General features: G+C 46.7%; 1 protein-coding gene across 1 annotated transcript; it reads left to right on the plus strand.

Annotated features, from left to right (window-relative positions):
* Positions 1-9628: 9628 nt before the first annotated feature.
* On the plus strand, positions 9629-14202 carry LOC120685379 (protein WVD2-like 4). The gene is made up of 9 exons (XM_039967248.1): positions 9629-10210; positions 10288-10510; positions 10596-10663; positions 10767-10828; positions 11440-11517; positions 11609-11699; positions 11791-11862; positions 11951-12058; positions 13452-14202. Exons 1-9 carry the CDS (start codon positions 9983-9985, stop codon positions 13896-13898), a joined length of 1377 nt encoding a protein of 458 aa, XP_039823182.1. The 5' UTR covers positions 9629-9982; the 3' UTR covers positions 13899-14202.
* The last annotated feature ends 1841 nt before the right edge of the window (positions 14203-16043 follow it).

Raw genomic sequence — 16043 nt, forward strand, 5'->3', positions numbered from 1 at the left:
AGCACCGACCGCAGCATGTGTCTGCGAGGACAGACAGAGGCATGAACAGGCCGGGGATCCATCGATCCGGACAACCGCCGGGAGCCGCTCGCTCGCCAGCGTGCGCTGCGCCACCGCCACCATCGTACATGCATGCACCTGCTGGTATACGCCCGGGGGAGGAGGAAGCAAAAAAAAAACGAAAATTTGCAGCCGGCGGTCGGCGAGCGTCCGGACAAAAAATGACAGCCGGCGGCGGTGGAGCTCCGTCCAGAGATCCACCTCGCGGCCTGCGGATACGCCGGCGGCGACGTAGGCCGTAGCAGACGCCGCTGGACGGACGGACGGGTCGGCGTGGACGATAGTGCCCCTGGGAGCGGTGACGCCGGCGGCGACAATTGTTCCCCATCCGGGCCTCGGCATTCACTGCTTCGCGAGGACGACGGCGGATGCTTACGATTTTCTGGCTGTAGCTGTACCTTAGTCATAGAGTGATTAAATAATATCGAAGTTTTCAAAATCGAGGCAAATTTGAAATTTTAGTGAGGACGAAAGTGACTTGGAGGGGACGTGCGCCCCTGCACCTTCGTTAGTTCACTTTCTCTTTTTTTTAAAAAAAAAACATAGTTCACTTTCTCTTCTGTCATCCTCATTTGCAAGTTTAGATTTTTGGAGAGCTGATGGTTCAAGATCATGATAAGATCATCGCCGCAACAAGATCGGTGGACGGGTTTTGACACCCTATTAACCCTCATAACGTAATGCCGATGATGGCGAGCAGTGTAGACATCAGAAGAAGTCAGAAACCCAAAACTATTTCTAAATAGTGCTGAATTTTTCAAAATCTGATCGAGTTCTAGGTTTTTTTTAGTGGGGATGAAAGTGACTCGGAGGGGATGTGTGCCCCTGCACGTTCACTTGTTCGCGTTTCTCTTATGCCATTCTCATCGGCAAGGTTCGGTCCTGATTCCAGAACGATTCTAGAACACTGATTCTAGAACGCTGCACTTGCTCATAATGGTGTCAAATAAAAAGTACTAACTCGACATTCGTTCGAAACATCCGTTTTTGTTTTGTTCGCAAATGATTTTTAGTTTTTCTTTTTTTTTTACCGATCTGAGCACCGACCGCAGCATGTGTCTGCGAGGACAGACAGAGGCATGAACAGGGAAGGCCGGGGATCGGATCCTCCAGCTGCCGGCTGGGTCGTGTCCGTGTCTCGTCGCACCGCATCTCTGCCTCATCGATCGATCGGTCAGGCTGGCGGCGGCTGGCCGGAGATCCGGACAACCGCCGGGAGCCGCTCGCCAGCGTGCGCCACCGTCGTACATGCATGCACCTGACCTGCTAATTTACGCCCGGGGAGGAAAGGAGAAGAAAAAATGCAGCCGGCGGTCGGCGAGCGTCCGGACAAAATGACAGCCGGCGATGGAGGCGAACGCGCGGAGAGGCGACGTAGGCCGTCGTAGACGCCCCTGGATGGACGGACGGGACGGCGTGGACGATACTGCCCCTGGGGAGCGGTGACGCCGGCGGGGAGGATACGTACGGCCCGCGACGCGCGACATTTGTTCCCCGTCCGGACCTCGGGTCCGCGAAGGACGGTGGGGGCGCCGGCGCCGGCGGAAGTCAAAGGCCAAATTATTAGTGAGACTGTCGTCGGCACGATTATCAAGATTATGGAGTAGATATAGAACTGAAAAAGTACTAAAGTATAAGCATATGGCTGGCTGCAAGCCGGCTAAGCCTTGTTTAGTTTCCACCCCGTAAATGTAAAAAAACCGTAAACACAAAAAAGTGTAAAGGAATTTTGCTAATTTGAAGTACTAAATGAAGTCTATTTACAAAAAAATTTACATGGTTGGGCTGTAAATCGCGAGACGAATCTAATGAGCCTACTTAATCCATGATTTGCAACAGTGATGCTACAGTAACCATCCGCTAATTATTGATTAATCATGGATTAATTAGCATCATTAGATTCGTTTCACGATTTACAACCCATCTGTCCAAAAAGTTTTGCAAATAGACTTCATTTAATACTTCAAATTACCTAGATTCCTTTGCAAAAATTTTTTGCTTTTACACCCCATCGGATCTAAACAGGGCCTAAGTCACCATTGGCAGAGTGAGAAAAAGGGGAGAGAGTGCGGAGCAGGCGTTTCACGAAACGACGGCTTTACGCAAGCGGATACGAGCACGCTGCGCTCCTATTCGCTACTCTGCTGATGCGCTCCGTCCCTAGTGGCTGCACGTGTTGCTGCAGAACTGTTGATGCCGCTGCCACATTAATTGGATGCCACACTGGAGTTTATTTCGCCAACGAGTGGGTGTTATTATTGCCCTTGCTCTTATGGTGATGACACTTCTCTCACATTTCGTGATACTCCTCATCCTCTCTCTTCATAAAGACTCTGTCATATCAGTAAACTTAATACTCATGATACTCCTATATATTTTCATTGAGACTGACTTTAGTACTATCAGAAGATTGAGTTTTAGGATTGTAGTCTGAAAAAGATTGCCCTGTTATTATTTTTTTCACCATTCATGTTTGAGCAAACGTAAAGTTGTTGATTAGAAAAAATAACAGCCAATTGCATAACTACCCTTATTCTAGGCACCAACTGCACATTTGCCCCTATTTTTGAACTTTGCATGTATGACCTTGTTTTCTGAATGTGAGACATCCGTTTGCCCCTGTTTTTCAACGACGTGGGTTGAAGTGGTTTTTGCTCAACAAACTCAGTGGAATAAAAGATTGAAAAAAGAAAAATAATAGGAGATTACATTTTTACACTTGCCTTATCCAAACATCCCGTGACCTATCTAGCTATCTTCTACCAAATCCTCCTCTTACTCTCTCACTAGCGGCGGCGGGCAGTCGTGAGAGGTCGACGGGCGGAGCACTGGCAACGGATCCCATCGCGGGTGGTTGGCGGCGTAAGGCCGGGTAGGATGCGGTGGCAGCTCGCCCCACAGATGGTGCGTGGCCGGCCAGCAAGCGACTTGTAGCCGCGTCTCGTCCGCAGGCAGCGCGCGGCTGCTGCTCGCCCCGTGAGCTGCGTGTGGCCAACGGCGCGCGGCGCATGCCGCGACTCGCCTCACGGGCGGCGGGTAGCGTAGGCCTCGAGCCATAGCTCTCTTGTAGAGAATTAGGAAAATACCGCACAACTTAGGAGGGATGACCTTTCATTCTATAGACTATATATGCTTGGGGTACAAGAAATACAATACAAGTACATATACAACACCTAACCCGCCCGCAGTCGCAAGGGGAGCCTGACAGACACCAAGAATGGATCTAAAATCAGTAAACAACTGTGCAAAAAAGCACCTGGCCATTATGACAGCAAACTGGTGCCAAGAAGGCACATGTAGAACACGAATTTGTCCCAAAGCCACCTTCTCGCGAATGAAGTGAATGTCAATCTTGATGTGCTTCGTTCATCGATGATGAACAGAGTTGATTGTCATGTAGACAACACTAACGTTGTCACAATAGACGAGCGTAGCCTTCGGAAGAGTGATGTGAAGCTCCTGGAGAAGTTACCGCAACCAACAACACTCGGCCACAGCATGAGCCACCGCTCTGTATTCTGCCTCAGCACTCGAATGAGAAACTGTAGTCTGTCTGTTAGACGACCGGGAAACAAGAGTGTCACCAAAAAAACATAGTAGCCCGAATGAGAACGCTTGGAATTAGGCCAGCCAACCTAATCTGCATCTGTGTAAGCTGTAAGGGTGTCGACAGGTCCAGTGCCAAAGTGAAGGCCAGAAGAGAGTGTGCCTTTCACATACCGCAGGATGCGCTTGACAAGCGCAAGATGAGGCTCGCGTGGATCATGCATGAATAAACAAACTTGCTGAATAGCATATGCAAGATCTAGAAGAGTCAGGGTGAGATACTGAAGGGTGCCAGTCAGACTTCTATACTCAGAAGGATCAGCAACTGGTGCTCCATCTGTGGCTGACATCTTGGCTTTGGTATCCACAAGCATCGTCATAGAGTGACACTCACTCATACCTGCACACTGGAGGAGGTCCAAGGCATACTGGCATTGAGACAAGAACAACCCATCTAAAGAACATGTGACTGAAATCCCCAAGAAGTGATGAAGGACCCCAAGATCAGTCATAGCAAACTCTGTGTGAAGTCGACCAATAATGTCATGAAGCAGAGCAGACGATAAAGCAGTCAGAACAATATCATCCACATAAAGTAACATATAGGCAATGCTGGCGTCATCCTTTGTAGACAAATAGGGAGGTGTTAGAAAGTGAGGGAACAAAGCCCAACTGTCTTATATACGAAGCAAAAGGTTGGTACCAAGTATGAGGTGCCTGCTTCAGGACATATAGTGTCATAGCGACTTTTGCAGGAGACAGACATGATCAGGGAAGGCTGGATCAACAAAACCTAGAGGTTGCTGACAATAGACTGTCTCATCAAAATGGCCATGATGAAAGGCATTCTTCACATCAAGTTGATGAATCGGCCATTCGCAAGAAGCTGTAATACTTAGAACTATTCGGATGGTACGAGGTTTGATGACCGGACTGAAAGTCTCATCGTAGTCAACACCATGCTGCCGAGAGAATCCCTGAACAACCCAACAAGCCTTGTGACAAGCAAGAGAACCATCGGAGTGAAATTTATGCTTAAAAATCCACTTTCCTATCACAACATTCGCACTAGGAGGACGAGGAACTAGATGCCAAGTACCATTATCTACCAGAGCCTGGAATTCATCTGTCGTAGCTGCTCTCCACTTTGGATCAGCAAGTGCACTGCGATAATTGGCCATAACAGGAGAAGCAACAATATGATCAGTTGACCGATTCCGATAGTTGACAGGTTGAATGGTACCAGTATGAAGACGAGTAATCCGCCTCAATATGGGAGGCGGGGAAGGCCCGTGCATCAGTTGAGGAGGAGGCACGGGGGCTGCAGCACCCCCACCTATATTGGTGCAGGGAATCGCCGCACCGAGACAGGGCCATTACAATGGTGGCTGTAGACACGGCCGAATCGACCAGGTGGAGCTGCCGGTGTTGGCACTACTATAGCAGCTGGCACCGATGTTGCTACAACAACAGGTGCAGGCGCCGATTATGATGCAACAACAGGTGCAGGTGCTGTAGCTGCAGCTGTTGAAGAGAGCAGAGCAGGCCCTAACAGGGCTCGAGACCATGCCTGCCCGGACTGGTAGTAGGGAGCGGTTGCTCAACATCCATGGAGGATGGAGCTGCCGCTGTAGGTACAGAACTCAGACGAGTTGAACCTGCTGCATGGTTAGTAGGACAATCCACAATATCCGAAGCATCATTGAGGAGGAAATCCAAGGAGGAGTGTGGAACAGGCGCATCCCGAGCAAAAGGCAAAAGAGAACTCATCAAATATGACATGTCGTGAGATGATGATACACCTTGTAGAGAGATCAAGGTAGCGATATCCCTTCTGAGAGGATGGGTACCCCATAAACACACATGCGGTCGAGCGAGGAGCGAGCTTGTGTGTGGAGGTAGCTAGCCTGAAGGTTGGGGTAGGAGAGGCATCCGAAGATGCGGAGGTGATGGTAACTGGGAGGAGTATGGTGGAGGTGCATATACGAGACTTCATCATTGATAGATGACGAAGGGCGAAGGTTTAGCAAATAGGTGGCTAAAGCAAGGGCCTCGGCTCAGTATAGGGGCGGCATGAATGCATGGATGAGGAGTGTGCCCACGGAGTTGTTGAGAGTACAAAGAACATGCTCGGCCTTACAGTTTTGGGGTGAGGTGTAGGGACAGGGGAGTCGAAACAAGATCCCATTAGCCGCCAGGTGCGAGATGGTGGACTTGTTGACAAACTCAGTACCATTATCAACCTAAAAGCATTTGATAGGAAGGCCAAACTGTGTGTGAGCGTAAGCAATGGAATCAATCATGTGACCGTGCACATCAGACTTTCAATGAAGAGGGAAAGTCCCGCAAAAGTGAGAAAAATCATCCAGCATAACCAAATAATATGAGTAGCCTGAAATGCTAGGAACCGGAAACGTCCAAACATCACAATGAATAATCTCAAAAGGAGAAACAATATGTGAAGTAAAAGTAGGGAATAGTAGATGAGCATATTTGTCAAGCTGACATGCGTGACAAATTATGCGGTCTAATTTATTACAGGCTATGGAATGTCTGTTTCTAAGGCTGGCAATGATGACGGAACCCGGGCGACAAAGACGCTGGTGCCACAAAGAAGACGATGCAGCAAGAAGGGCCTGGGCAGTGCTAGGAGTGTCAATAAATATGGTGTAGAGGTCGCCATCACTATTGCAGTGAAGAATCACACGTTTCGTCCTGATATCCATCATAGAGAAACTAAGGTCATCAAATTCTATCAAGCAGTTGTTGTCACGAGTGAATTGACGAACAGACAGAAGATTGTGAATGATAGAAGGAATAATGAGAACATTAATACGAGGAGAGTGGATTTCTCAAACAGGGCGCACACATTCGCTCCAAGAAACGCTATACCTAGTGTTGTACATGTAGCCGTCCGCAGAGTTCATGCAGGAGGGGGTTCCTACTTGAGCACGCCACTTTGGATTTGTGCTGATATTCTTCCACCGGGCGACCCAATGGCAATCCAGTTAGCCGCGAGCGCGAACGGTAACTGCAGTTACAAAAGACCATTGCTCCATTAATGTGAAACTATTCCGTCTAACAATTGTCACTCTTCCTGCGGCACCAAGCAACTTTCCACTACGATACACACTGTACCCGCAACCCCTAGGTGACCAAGGTGCGGGGACTTCTAGACAAGAAGGTGGACATGAAGCATGTCATCTGCAATTAATTATGGTTCAACTTGTCTATACATTGCCCCTAACTACATATTTGAGCACCAAAACAATCTATAAACTGCACTACCTCATGCGCATTCTCATGCAGATGTGAATGAAGAAGAAGATTCGCCTCCTCAAGACAAACGGGGATCTGGTTCCACCGAAGTAATGGAGACACCACCGAGCACACCATCGGATAACACACAACCAATGGACGTTGCGGAGGACGACTAGGAAGAATCCAACCACGACAAAGAATTACTATAGTACAGTTATTACTCTAATTCTTATGTATACAACTATCCAACTAAAACAAAAGAACTTGTCCAGCTGTTGTTTTGCTAATACAACTCTTTTACAGCTCCGAAGAATAATAATTACAAACATGAGGAGACACTGGAAGCGGCAAGCACTCAAGAAAGTTGTGCCTGATGCCACGACTGCGTGCCCATCCTCAGTCGTACCCAGGGAGCAATACCGCAGTCGCCGCCGTGAGACTCTCGTTGCACTATGTGTGCTTGTATCATTCGCTTTGTTCTGTATGGATATGTGGTAGTAAGAACTAGTAGCTAGTTGTATGGATTGAATGTTATGTTTGTTGTAATGTATGAACTTCTATCATTTATTGTGCGGCTGTAATGTATGGACACGTAATTTTCACCCCTAGTATGGACTTCTATCTTAATAATACACGTATATAATTTCAGCTTTTTAATATTGTTTACTATATTTTCTGATTTAAACGATTTTTCGAATTAGTATAGAAAATGATTTTTAGGGGGGTGGGGGATCACTCGCCCCTGCAAATCTATTTCTAGGGGCGGTGCCCCTAGATATGCATTTGTAGGGGCGGGTGGGGGGTCACCCGTCCCTAGAAAACGATTTATAGGGATGGGTGGTCACTCGCCCCTGAAAATGCATTTACAGGGGCGGCTCTTGTACTCGTTCCTGCAAACCGTCATTTTTAGCTGCGAAAAGCAGGGGCGGTTATGCCGTCCGCCCCAAAAAATGCATTTTCGCCCGCCCCTATAAATCGTTTCTGCAGTAGTGATTATTAAGACCAAAGTTTGATGCACAAGTGTCCAGGATGGAATGGCCTCGAGACGTAACGGGAATATGTGAACTATTGCCTACCGAGATAGAAACATGCAAAGCAGATTAGCGAGAGAGAAGTATACGAAAATTTGGTGAGAATTGCTTGGCTACTGCAGGTCGATTAAAGATTGTAATATTTTTTGTGCGCCTGAAATCTTGCCGGCAATAAGAGTTGACACGGAAGGATCGCGGGACCATATCGAGGAAGAAGTGCTCGTGAGTGGGACCGTGCTGCTAGCAGCCGGGGTACAGCAACTCGGTTGCTTTTTTTACTGCTAGTAGGATATAAGGGGTGCCTTTTTTGAGGAAAAAAAACTTTTTTTCCTCTGGGCGTAGTTAACTGTATTTGCACATGCAGGGCGCAGCTGGTGCTGGAACAGGCGCAGCACAGGAGAACTCGCTTCAAGTTTTCAGGATGCAGATCACAAGCGCACCGGTAAAAAAAACTTTATTTACCTGTCATTCCATAGGTCTTTTTTTCAACAGCTTTTTATATTCATGCACGATTAATTTTCATTCGCAGGCTCAAAGGCCGTTACCTTGACCCAGCTGAAGATTATGTGTGTGCTGCTGTGTGGTTGAGGAGAACCATCCTTCTACTTTGATGTTTTACTACTAGTACTGCGATACTAGTATAGTATGCCTCCACTTATTTTAATGCCGTGCTGCACAATCGAAAGAAAAAGGGTCTATATATATCTTCATTGTAAGGATGTCTCGTTGGGAAACCTAGTAGCTGCAACGAGTTATGGTATGCTGGCGTTATATAACCTCGATAACGTAAGGATTCCATATTAATAATCAAGTTTGTTTGAAAATAATTTGTATATCTTAAAATGAAATATCAAGTGTAATTTTAGATGTTTTAGCGGGGACAGAAGTGACTTCGGGGGGGGGGGGGGATGTGCCCCTATACTTTTATGTTATTCGTTTTTCTCTTATGTCATCCTCATTTGCAAGTTTCGATTCTTGGGTGGTTATAAGGATCCTCATCACAACAAGACCGCTAAAAGAGATTTGGCACTTTATATTTTCTCATTGCCTGACGACAAGATTGGGAAGAATAAGCAACAGTGCTGTATTACCGCCGATTTGAGTTGCCTACCAAAGTAGAGTAACCTTAGTGTTTAGTACTAGCTAGAGGTTATTTATTTCTCTCGTGTAATTGCACATTAATGAATTTTGATTGTAAGGTCATCAAACACATCACCCTTTGTAATATCTAGAACCTTCTACCTTAATATAAAGATGAGTTTTCTTCATGTGTATTCCACATATTCCGAGAAAAAAATAAGCACATCATTTATTTGGAATGAAACTTTGAAATGGAAGAACCTCTACAATGCATGGTTTTTTTTTATGTTTGCTGCCATAACTTTTGAAGTGTAACTTCTGAATTGGATGTGGAATTCGATGAAATAACACTGTTAATAAACGTGCCCAACCGAGTTTTATCCAGATGAAATTTATTTCCTCTGTCTTCGTTGGTACAGATTAATCGTGCATAGAAATTTCTATACGATGACCGTAGGTTTCTACGTGCAGAGCAATGTGTCTACGACCGTCGGTTACCGTGAGATTTGTGGCCCCCGCCCTCATCCCGTACGGAATTTGTTGCGTCCGATCCCGTGGTCTACGCCGTAACGGGAGGGGAGGGGCAGAACCGTCCGTCCGCGCGGGCGAGCCGTTGCCCTCTCTCTCTACTCAGCCAGCGTCGGGCGCGGGCGCGAGGCCCCCACGACACCCCGTCCCGTCCCGTCCCGTCCCGTCGCGTCGCCCCCGAGTCCACACCCCCGTTCCAGCCGCGCACCAACTCCTCTCCCTCCGCGCTGCCAGCCAGCCCAGCCCGGCGCCATCACTGGGTGGGTGGGTGGTTGCCTGCCTCCGCCTCCGCCTCCCCCACTCCACCGCGCCCGCGGCGATGGCGCCCGCGCCCCCGCGCTGCTGACCAGACCGCCGCCCCGCTCGGCTTCCCCGTCGCCGCCCGCGCCGCGGTTGGTTGGTGGGTGGGTGGGTGGGTGGCTGCCTGCGGCGCGCGAGCGTTCGATCCCGGGCAGGATCTCGGCGGCGCGGATCTCATGGAGGAGGACGGCTCCTCTGCCGCTGCCGCCGCCGCCGCCGCGGTGGAGAATGGAGCGCGGGTGGAGGCGGAGGCGGAGGCGGAGGGATGCGTCGTCGTGAAGCCGGACGCGGAGGCGGAGCCCGCCGGCGATGGGGGCGATCTCGCGGCGGTGGAGGGCGGATCTGAGGCCGCCAGCCCGGCGGTACCGCCGGCTGGGGCGGCGGCGGCGAAGGCGCCGGGCAAGGTGAATTTCCGCCTCCCGGCCTTCGTACGAGGGGTAGTGTGATCTGGCACTGACGATGCGTGTCGCTCCGCGTGCAGAAGGCTGGATCCGGGGACGCCGCCGGGGCGCGGAAGGGGAAGCTGCCCAACGGCAGGGCGCCCGCCGCCGCGGCCAAGGGGAAGCGGCCCGGGGTCCTGTCGCAGAGCGCCTCGTTCCCGGCGCGGGGGCCGAAGGCCTCGGCCGCGGCTGTGGCTGCAGCGCCCAAGCAGGCTGCAGCCAAGGCGGCAGTGGCCAACGGATCAGGATCGGCGGCGGCATCAGGTTGGTTTCGGTTCGCTCACTGGTCCGATAGATAGCGACTGTCGGGTTTGCTGAGTTGTGGGGGGCGGGATTGAATTACGTGCAGGACGGGTGGCGGCGGACAAGAAGCCGAAGGCGGATCCTAAGCAGGCGCCTGTTGCTCGCCAGTCGATGGTAAAGATCCTTTCTTGACTGGTCTCGTGCTGAAGCCGGCATCCTTTTCGTCTATTTCTAGTTGCATTGTGGTAAGACTTTGGTCCGGTTTTCTTTGACTTAGCCTGCCAAGTCTGGATCAGTGGATGCGGCTGCGCCAAACGATGCAACTCCCGCAGTTCAAGAGTAAGTGCTGGACCACTACTAATCCAGATTTGGGCGTGCGTTTTTCCCCCTTTTTGCATGGCAAATTTGCGATTTCAGTTATCTTCTCTAAATAGAATGTGTGATTGTTGTCGGTTGTCTGGACATTTGATATAGATCCCAATTTCTGATGCTTACTAGAAATGATTCCCAACATCGGCTGAGATGGTTTGGACGTGTCCAACGGAGGCCTCCTGAGGCGCCGGTGTGTAGTGGGTTTCTTGAGCGGGTCTATAATGTAAAGAGGGGTCGAGGTAGACCTAAACTGACTTGGGATGAGTCGGTTAAGAGAGACCTTAAGGATTGGAATATCTCTAAAGAGATAGCTTTGGATAGGAGCGCTTGGAGACTAGCTATCAATGTGCCTGAATCATGACCTTTATTTCTTTTGGGTTTCATATCTAGCCTACCCCAACTTGCTTGGGAAAAAAAGGCTATGTTGTTGTTGTTGTTGTTGTTGTTGTTGTACTAGAAATGATTCAGTCAGTGTTGTTGTCGCACTAGATCGACTAATCAGGACCGCTATCAATTTATGATTTTTATCAAAAGGTTTGGCGTTTTCTTTTGCTGAAACTCTTGATATTGGGTATCAGGTCACATGAGAACGCCGCCAAACCATTGAAACAAGCGCAGCCAGGGAAAACAGAAGATGATGTGCGCTCCACCACATCGTAAGAAATTCTTCATGATAGAGTGATAGTCTCTTATTTATTCGTCCATGTGGTATCAATACGGTTGTTGCCATTCTGTGTTTTTTTCCAGAAGTACGAATACTCCCCGTGCAGCAGCTCGCAAGAGTGCTGCTGCTGGCTTTAGTTTCAGATTGGAGCAGCGTGCTGAGAAGCGAAAGGAGGTGAGCACTAGTTTTCCACGTAGGAATTGTCATATTTTGTCGTGTTTCCCTTTTCTTTTACTGAAAGGCCTTGCTAATTCCTTGCTCCCAGTTCTTCCAAAAGCTTGAAGAGAAAATCCATGCAAAGGAGCTTGAACAAACAAATTTGCAGGAAAAATCCAAGGTGGGAGTTGCTTTCATATTATTTGCAAAAAAACAAACTTAGGAATATTTGTATGTTTTAGTGCTGAAGTTGATCTATACACACTCAGGAGAGCCAAGAGGCTGAGATCAAACTTCTGAGGAAGAGCCTGACATTTAAAGCGACACCTATGCCAAGCTTTTACAAAGAGCAGCCACCCAAAGTTGAGCTGAAAAAGGTACCGTAATTTACTTGATGTACGGAGGCTGCTGTGTATATTTCAATAAATGGTTACATGCAATTTAAGTACTACTGTTTTCCTCTTTTAATATAAAGGTTCACATTGGGTGCGGTTTGATACGTTTCCATATGTATTGTGTCCTTGACATTTTTGAATGGTATATTCCTGATAAGAATATGCTTACAATTCTAGATCTTTGCTATCAACCATCTCTCCATGCCTTATTATTAGCAGTTCCCACTAGGATATGTTTTAGAGACATGCTTACGGTTGTACGCTCATATGTACATCTCTTGATATTTTGAGACTTGAATTTAAAAACCATCATAGTTTGATTCATGTGTTATACTGGCTTGGATGGTACATTAAATTTAGCTGGAATACATTTCTGTTCTATCATAAAAAATGGACGGAGAATATGTTTTCGTTAAAGACTATGGATAGGAATGCACATTATAAATCGAGCAGAACTAGATGTTTATAATTTATATGATGCACAGTGCATTTGAGCACCTTTTGTTTTGCTGCCATGATTGTTCATTATGGTTATTGCTTTGTGCTTCTGCTGCCATAATCACTTGTTTTGTTGTAATTAACTGCTTCATGTTTAACGTGATTTCAGTTGTGCATTGAATTTGAGATAGTTGCATGTATAGTAAACCTTGTTTGCATTTGGTTTAGTGCTATATATACAATTGGTGTTATAAACATTAGAGGCTAGTTGAAAAGTGCAAAATATGAAGCATAAGAACCAAAATGCTTGTAAAGCAACATTATTCTTTATTTGTATGGATAGTACTTACAGTTTTCAAGTGCTTCCTTGGGGGCTTGTAAAATACTAAATGAACTAGCTAGCGTACGACTTTTGAGGGCTCCATTGTAGGTCTTGAAGTAACTGATGAGTTTTCACATTTCTTTCATATATTATCACCTGAGTTATTTTCTATAATGATTTCCATCCATATATGCTGGAATTCGTTATCAGATAACCATCAAGATCTGCAGTTGGTGAAGCACCTTATGTGGTTTTCAGACCATGACATGTTCTTGTCAGCGAAATGTATATTAGTGAAATCATTCATTCTATATCACAGGAAGTTACAATATTAGTAGTGACAAAACCTGTTTCTTTCTACAAGTTCATCGAGCCATTCATGTTTCAGGATCTAGTAAACAATGTCATTGCTTCACTGTATGCACGGTTTCAGTGTAGTTGAAATTCATTTCTTATTTATTGATATTGCAATGTTTTGTCTCGTGCGTATCCTGCTAGGTTGGATAAAAAATATTGATTAAGTTTCCTGAACATTATGTGCATGTGCGCACGCGCGCGCACACACGCTTGTCACAGTAGTAATTTGGCACACCTTAAATACATTTTCTTGTGCAGATTCCCCCAACACGTGCTAGATCACCAAAGCTTGGGCGGCACAAGCCAACTACTTCTACTACTGCTGCTTCTGCAGATGGTTCTGTATGTGAGAGCCCAAGGAGCACAGTGAATTCTGGCAAGGTAAATGAAGTTGCAGAAAACAACAAACCTCGGGCTCCTGCAAGAAAACCTGTCCAGAGATCAGTCACGAAAACTACGTCCCAAGTGTCTGGAACTGCTAAAGCTGACCCAAGGCCTGTGGTTACAAAGCTGAAAACCTTAAACTCGAAACCTAAGGTTTCAAGGGCAAAGGCTGCGCAAGTACAAGACAACCCAGTTGAAGTTCCCCCTTCAGAACCTTCTGCTCCAGAAGAGCTCACCGTCGAACATGGTGTTGCAGAAGCAACAGGACCTGATCTGGCAGCCCCATTTGTCGCTTCGAATGAAGTCCCAGTCCATGGTTGATCTGCGCCATTTTGCCTATTCATTTCCTTCTTGCAGTTCTGTGAATAGCGAGGGTGTGTGCTTCATTGAAAGTTGAATCTCTCAAAATTGTCGGGTCATGGGGTTATCGTTTCCTGAGTAGACATCCATTTTTTTCAGCTTGTCATTGAGCATGCCATGTATATTGCTTTGATATTTTGCCCACTTTACATTTCCCAGTCTTGTGTATATTGGATTTGTATGTCGTTAGACATCCTAGGATTATTGCAATACATTAATGCAACTTTGTGGATTATTTTTGTGGTATAAGGTCCTGTTACTTGAATTTTTTTTTTGCCCTTTTTCTGTAAGAATTGTGCTGGTCCCTGGTTTTACGTCAACTCTCCTTTTTTACTCTAGGAAATGGTTCGTAAAAGATGGCCAGTGTCAAAGTCAAAACGAGATTGACCATATTTGATCTTTCTGTGATCTGTAAATTACACAAGTACAGTAGTTCTATAGAGGGCTTACAAATATGTTGCCATGTTGGATTATCACTAGTTATCAAATGCTATGCTAATGTAATGCACGTGTTCATGGCACTTCAAAAACTAAAATAAACATTTCTCTTGTGTATGCAACCATCAGCGCTTATGCTCTCGAAATATGACTATCTGCTATGAGCCTATGAAACATACATGTAAGATTCATACCTTATAAAAAAAAAAGGATACAGGCATAAAGCACTTGTGCTTTTTTATAACCCCAGGATAGTAGGATTCATGCTTTGTGATGGTACGCCTTAACCACCAACTCCACCTACTTATGACGGCTACCTTCTCTTTGTACAAATAAAATAAATGGGGATATCGGTGATATCTATAGCTAGCGACAATTTGATTGCCAATTTTTTTTAAAAAAAATATTTGAATAGAGAGGCTTTATATGAATTTTTTTCATATTTTTTTCGAACTCACTTTCTGAATTGAATGGAACGGGAATCATGCTTGGCGAGGACTACCTATTTGTACTCTAGTAGTCTTCTTAAATGCTACTCTTTTGTTGCAATGTCATAATAAAAACACAAGTCCCACTGCGGCGGTGCCTCACTCTATAGCAAACACCAATCTCCAATACCCAACCTCCAATATTAAAAGTTTGAAACTCATCTTAACTTCTCCGCTCTTTTTATATAAATTTTCATTGTTGCATCCTTAGTAATCTTTGGTCAAACTGTAAACTCTAGATGAAATATATAATTTATTTGAAACTCGCTAACTGAAATATTAGATTGAGAAACCATCGTATTTAAAGGGATCATGTGTTGAGCTATTCTATTTCCCCTAAATCTAGAAAATTTTGCCTACTGACCCACTAGCACCTTTCTCCTTGGCATGGACTCTATCAGAGCATTATACTAACAAAGCATCACTGTAAGAATAATATACACGGTTCCATGGTTATCATGGCGTCGCCTAGGCGTCCAGACACTTTTCCAACTGGGGCTATATACGTTTTATTGTTTCCTTGGAATAAGAGAGAAGAAAACCGCTCAAAAGAACCTTTTAGGGCAAGTACAACGCCGAGACGGCGTCATCAACTTGCATGGTTCCTAGTGAAATATGACTGTAGGAATATAGGGTAGAAAAAACAAAAAATTTCTACCGCATAAACCAAGATTACTACTGTTATAGATCACGGGATTACCACTAGACGCGCGATCGCAGAACTTCAGTAGCGCGTCGGTGTAGTGCAGATGGAAGCCGGCAGTGCAGTTACGTGAACCTCCTCACGAACGGCTCGTCCTTGTGCAGCAAGTGCAGCACCCCCACGAAGTCCACACGTACGGGAAGAAGCTTCGCACTCCGGATTGCTAGATCCGCGAGAACGAACTAGGGTTTGATGCGCGGGAGGAAGAGCAGGAAGGAGAAGGGGGCGCAGACTGCAGAAGGGGCGGCTAGGGCTACTGGTTGGGCGCCCCCTCCCCCTCCTCACCTGCTTTTATAGCCCTGGTGGGCGCCCCCTAGATGGGCCCTAGTGGGCCCCACCTTGGGCGCCCCCTTTAGGTGGGCTGCTCTAAGCCCCCACCAAAGGTCCAACCCTATGGGCCCCTCAAGGCCCATTAGTGCATCAAAGCCCAGTCTAATTTGGATCTCATCCTCATTAGTCTTCTGGCCCTTAAGTGTG

This window comes from Panicum virgatum, chromosome 8N (assembly GCF_016808335.1).
Source record: "Panicum virgatum strain AP13 chromosome 8N, P.virgatum_v5, whole genome shotgun sequence".
NCBI classification, from domain to species: domain Eukaryota; kingdom Viridiplantae; phylum Streptophyta; class Magnoliopsida; order Poales; family Poaceae; genus Panicum; species Panicum virgatum.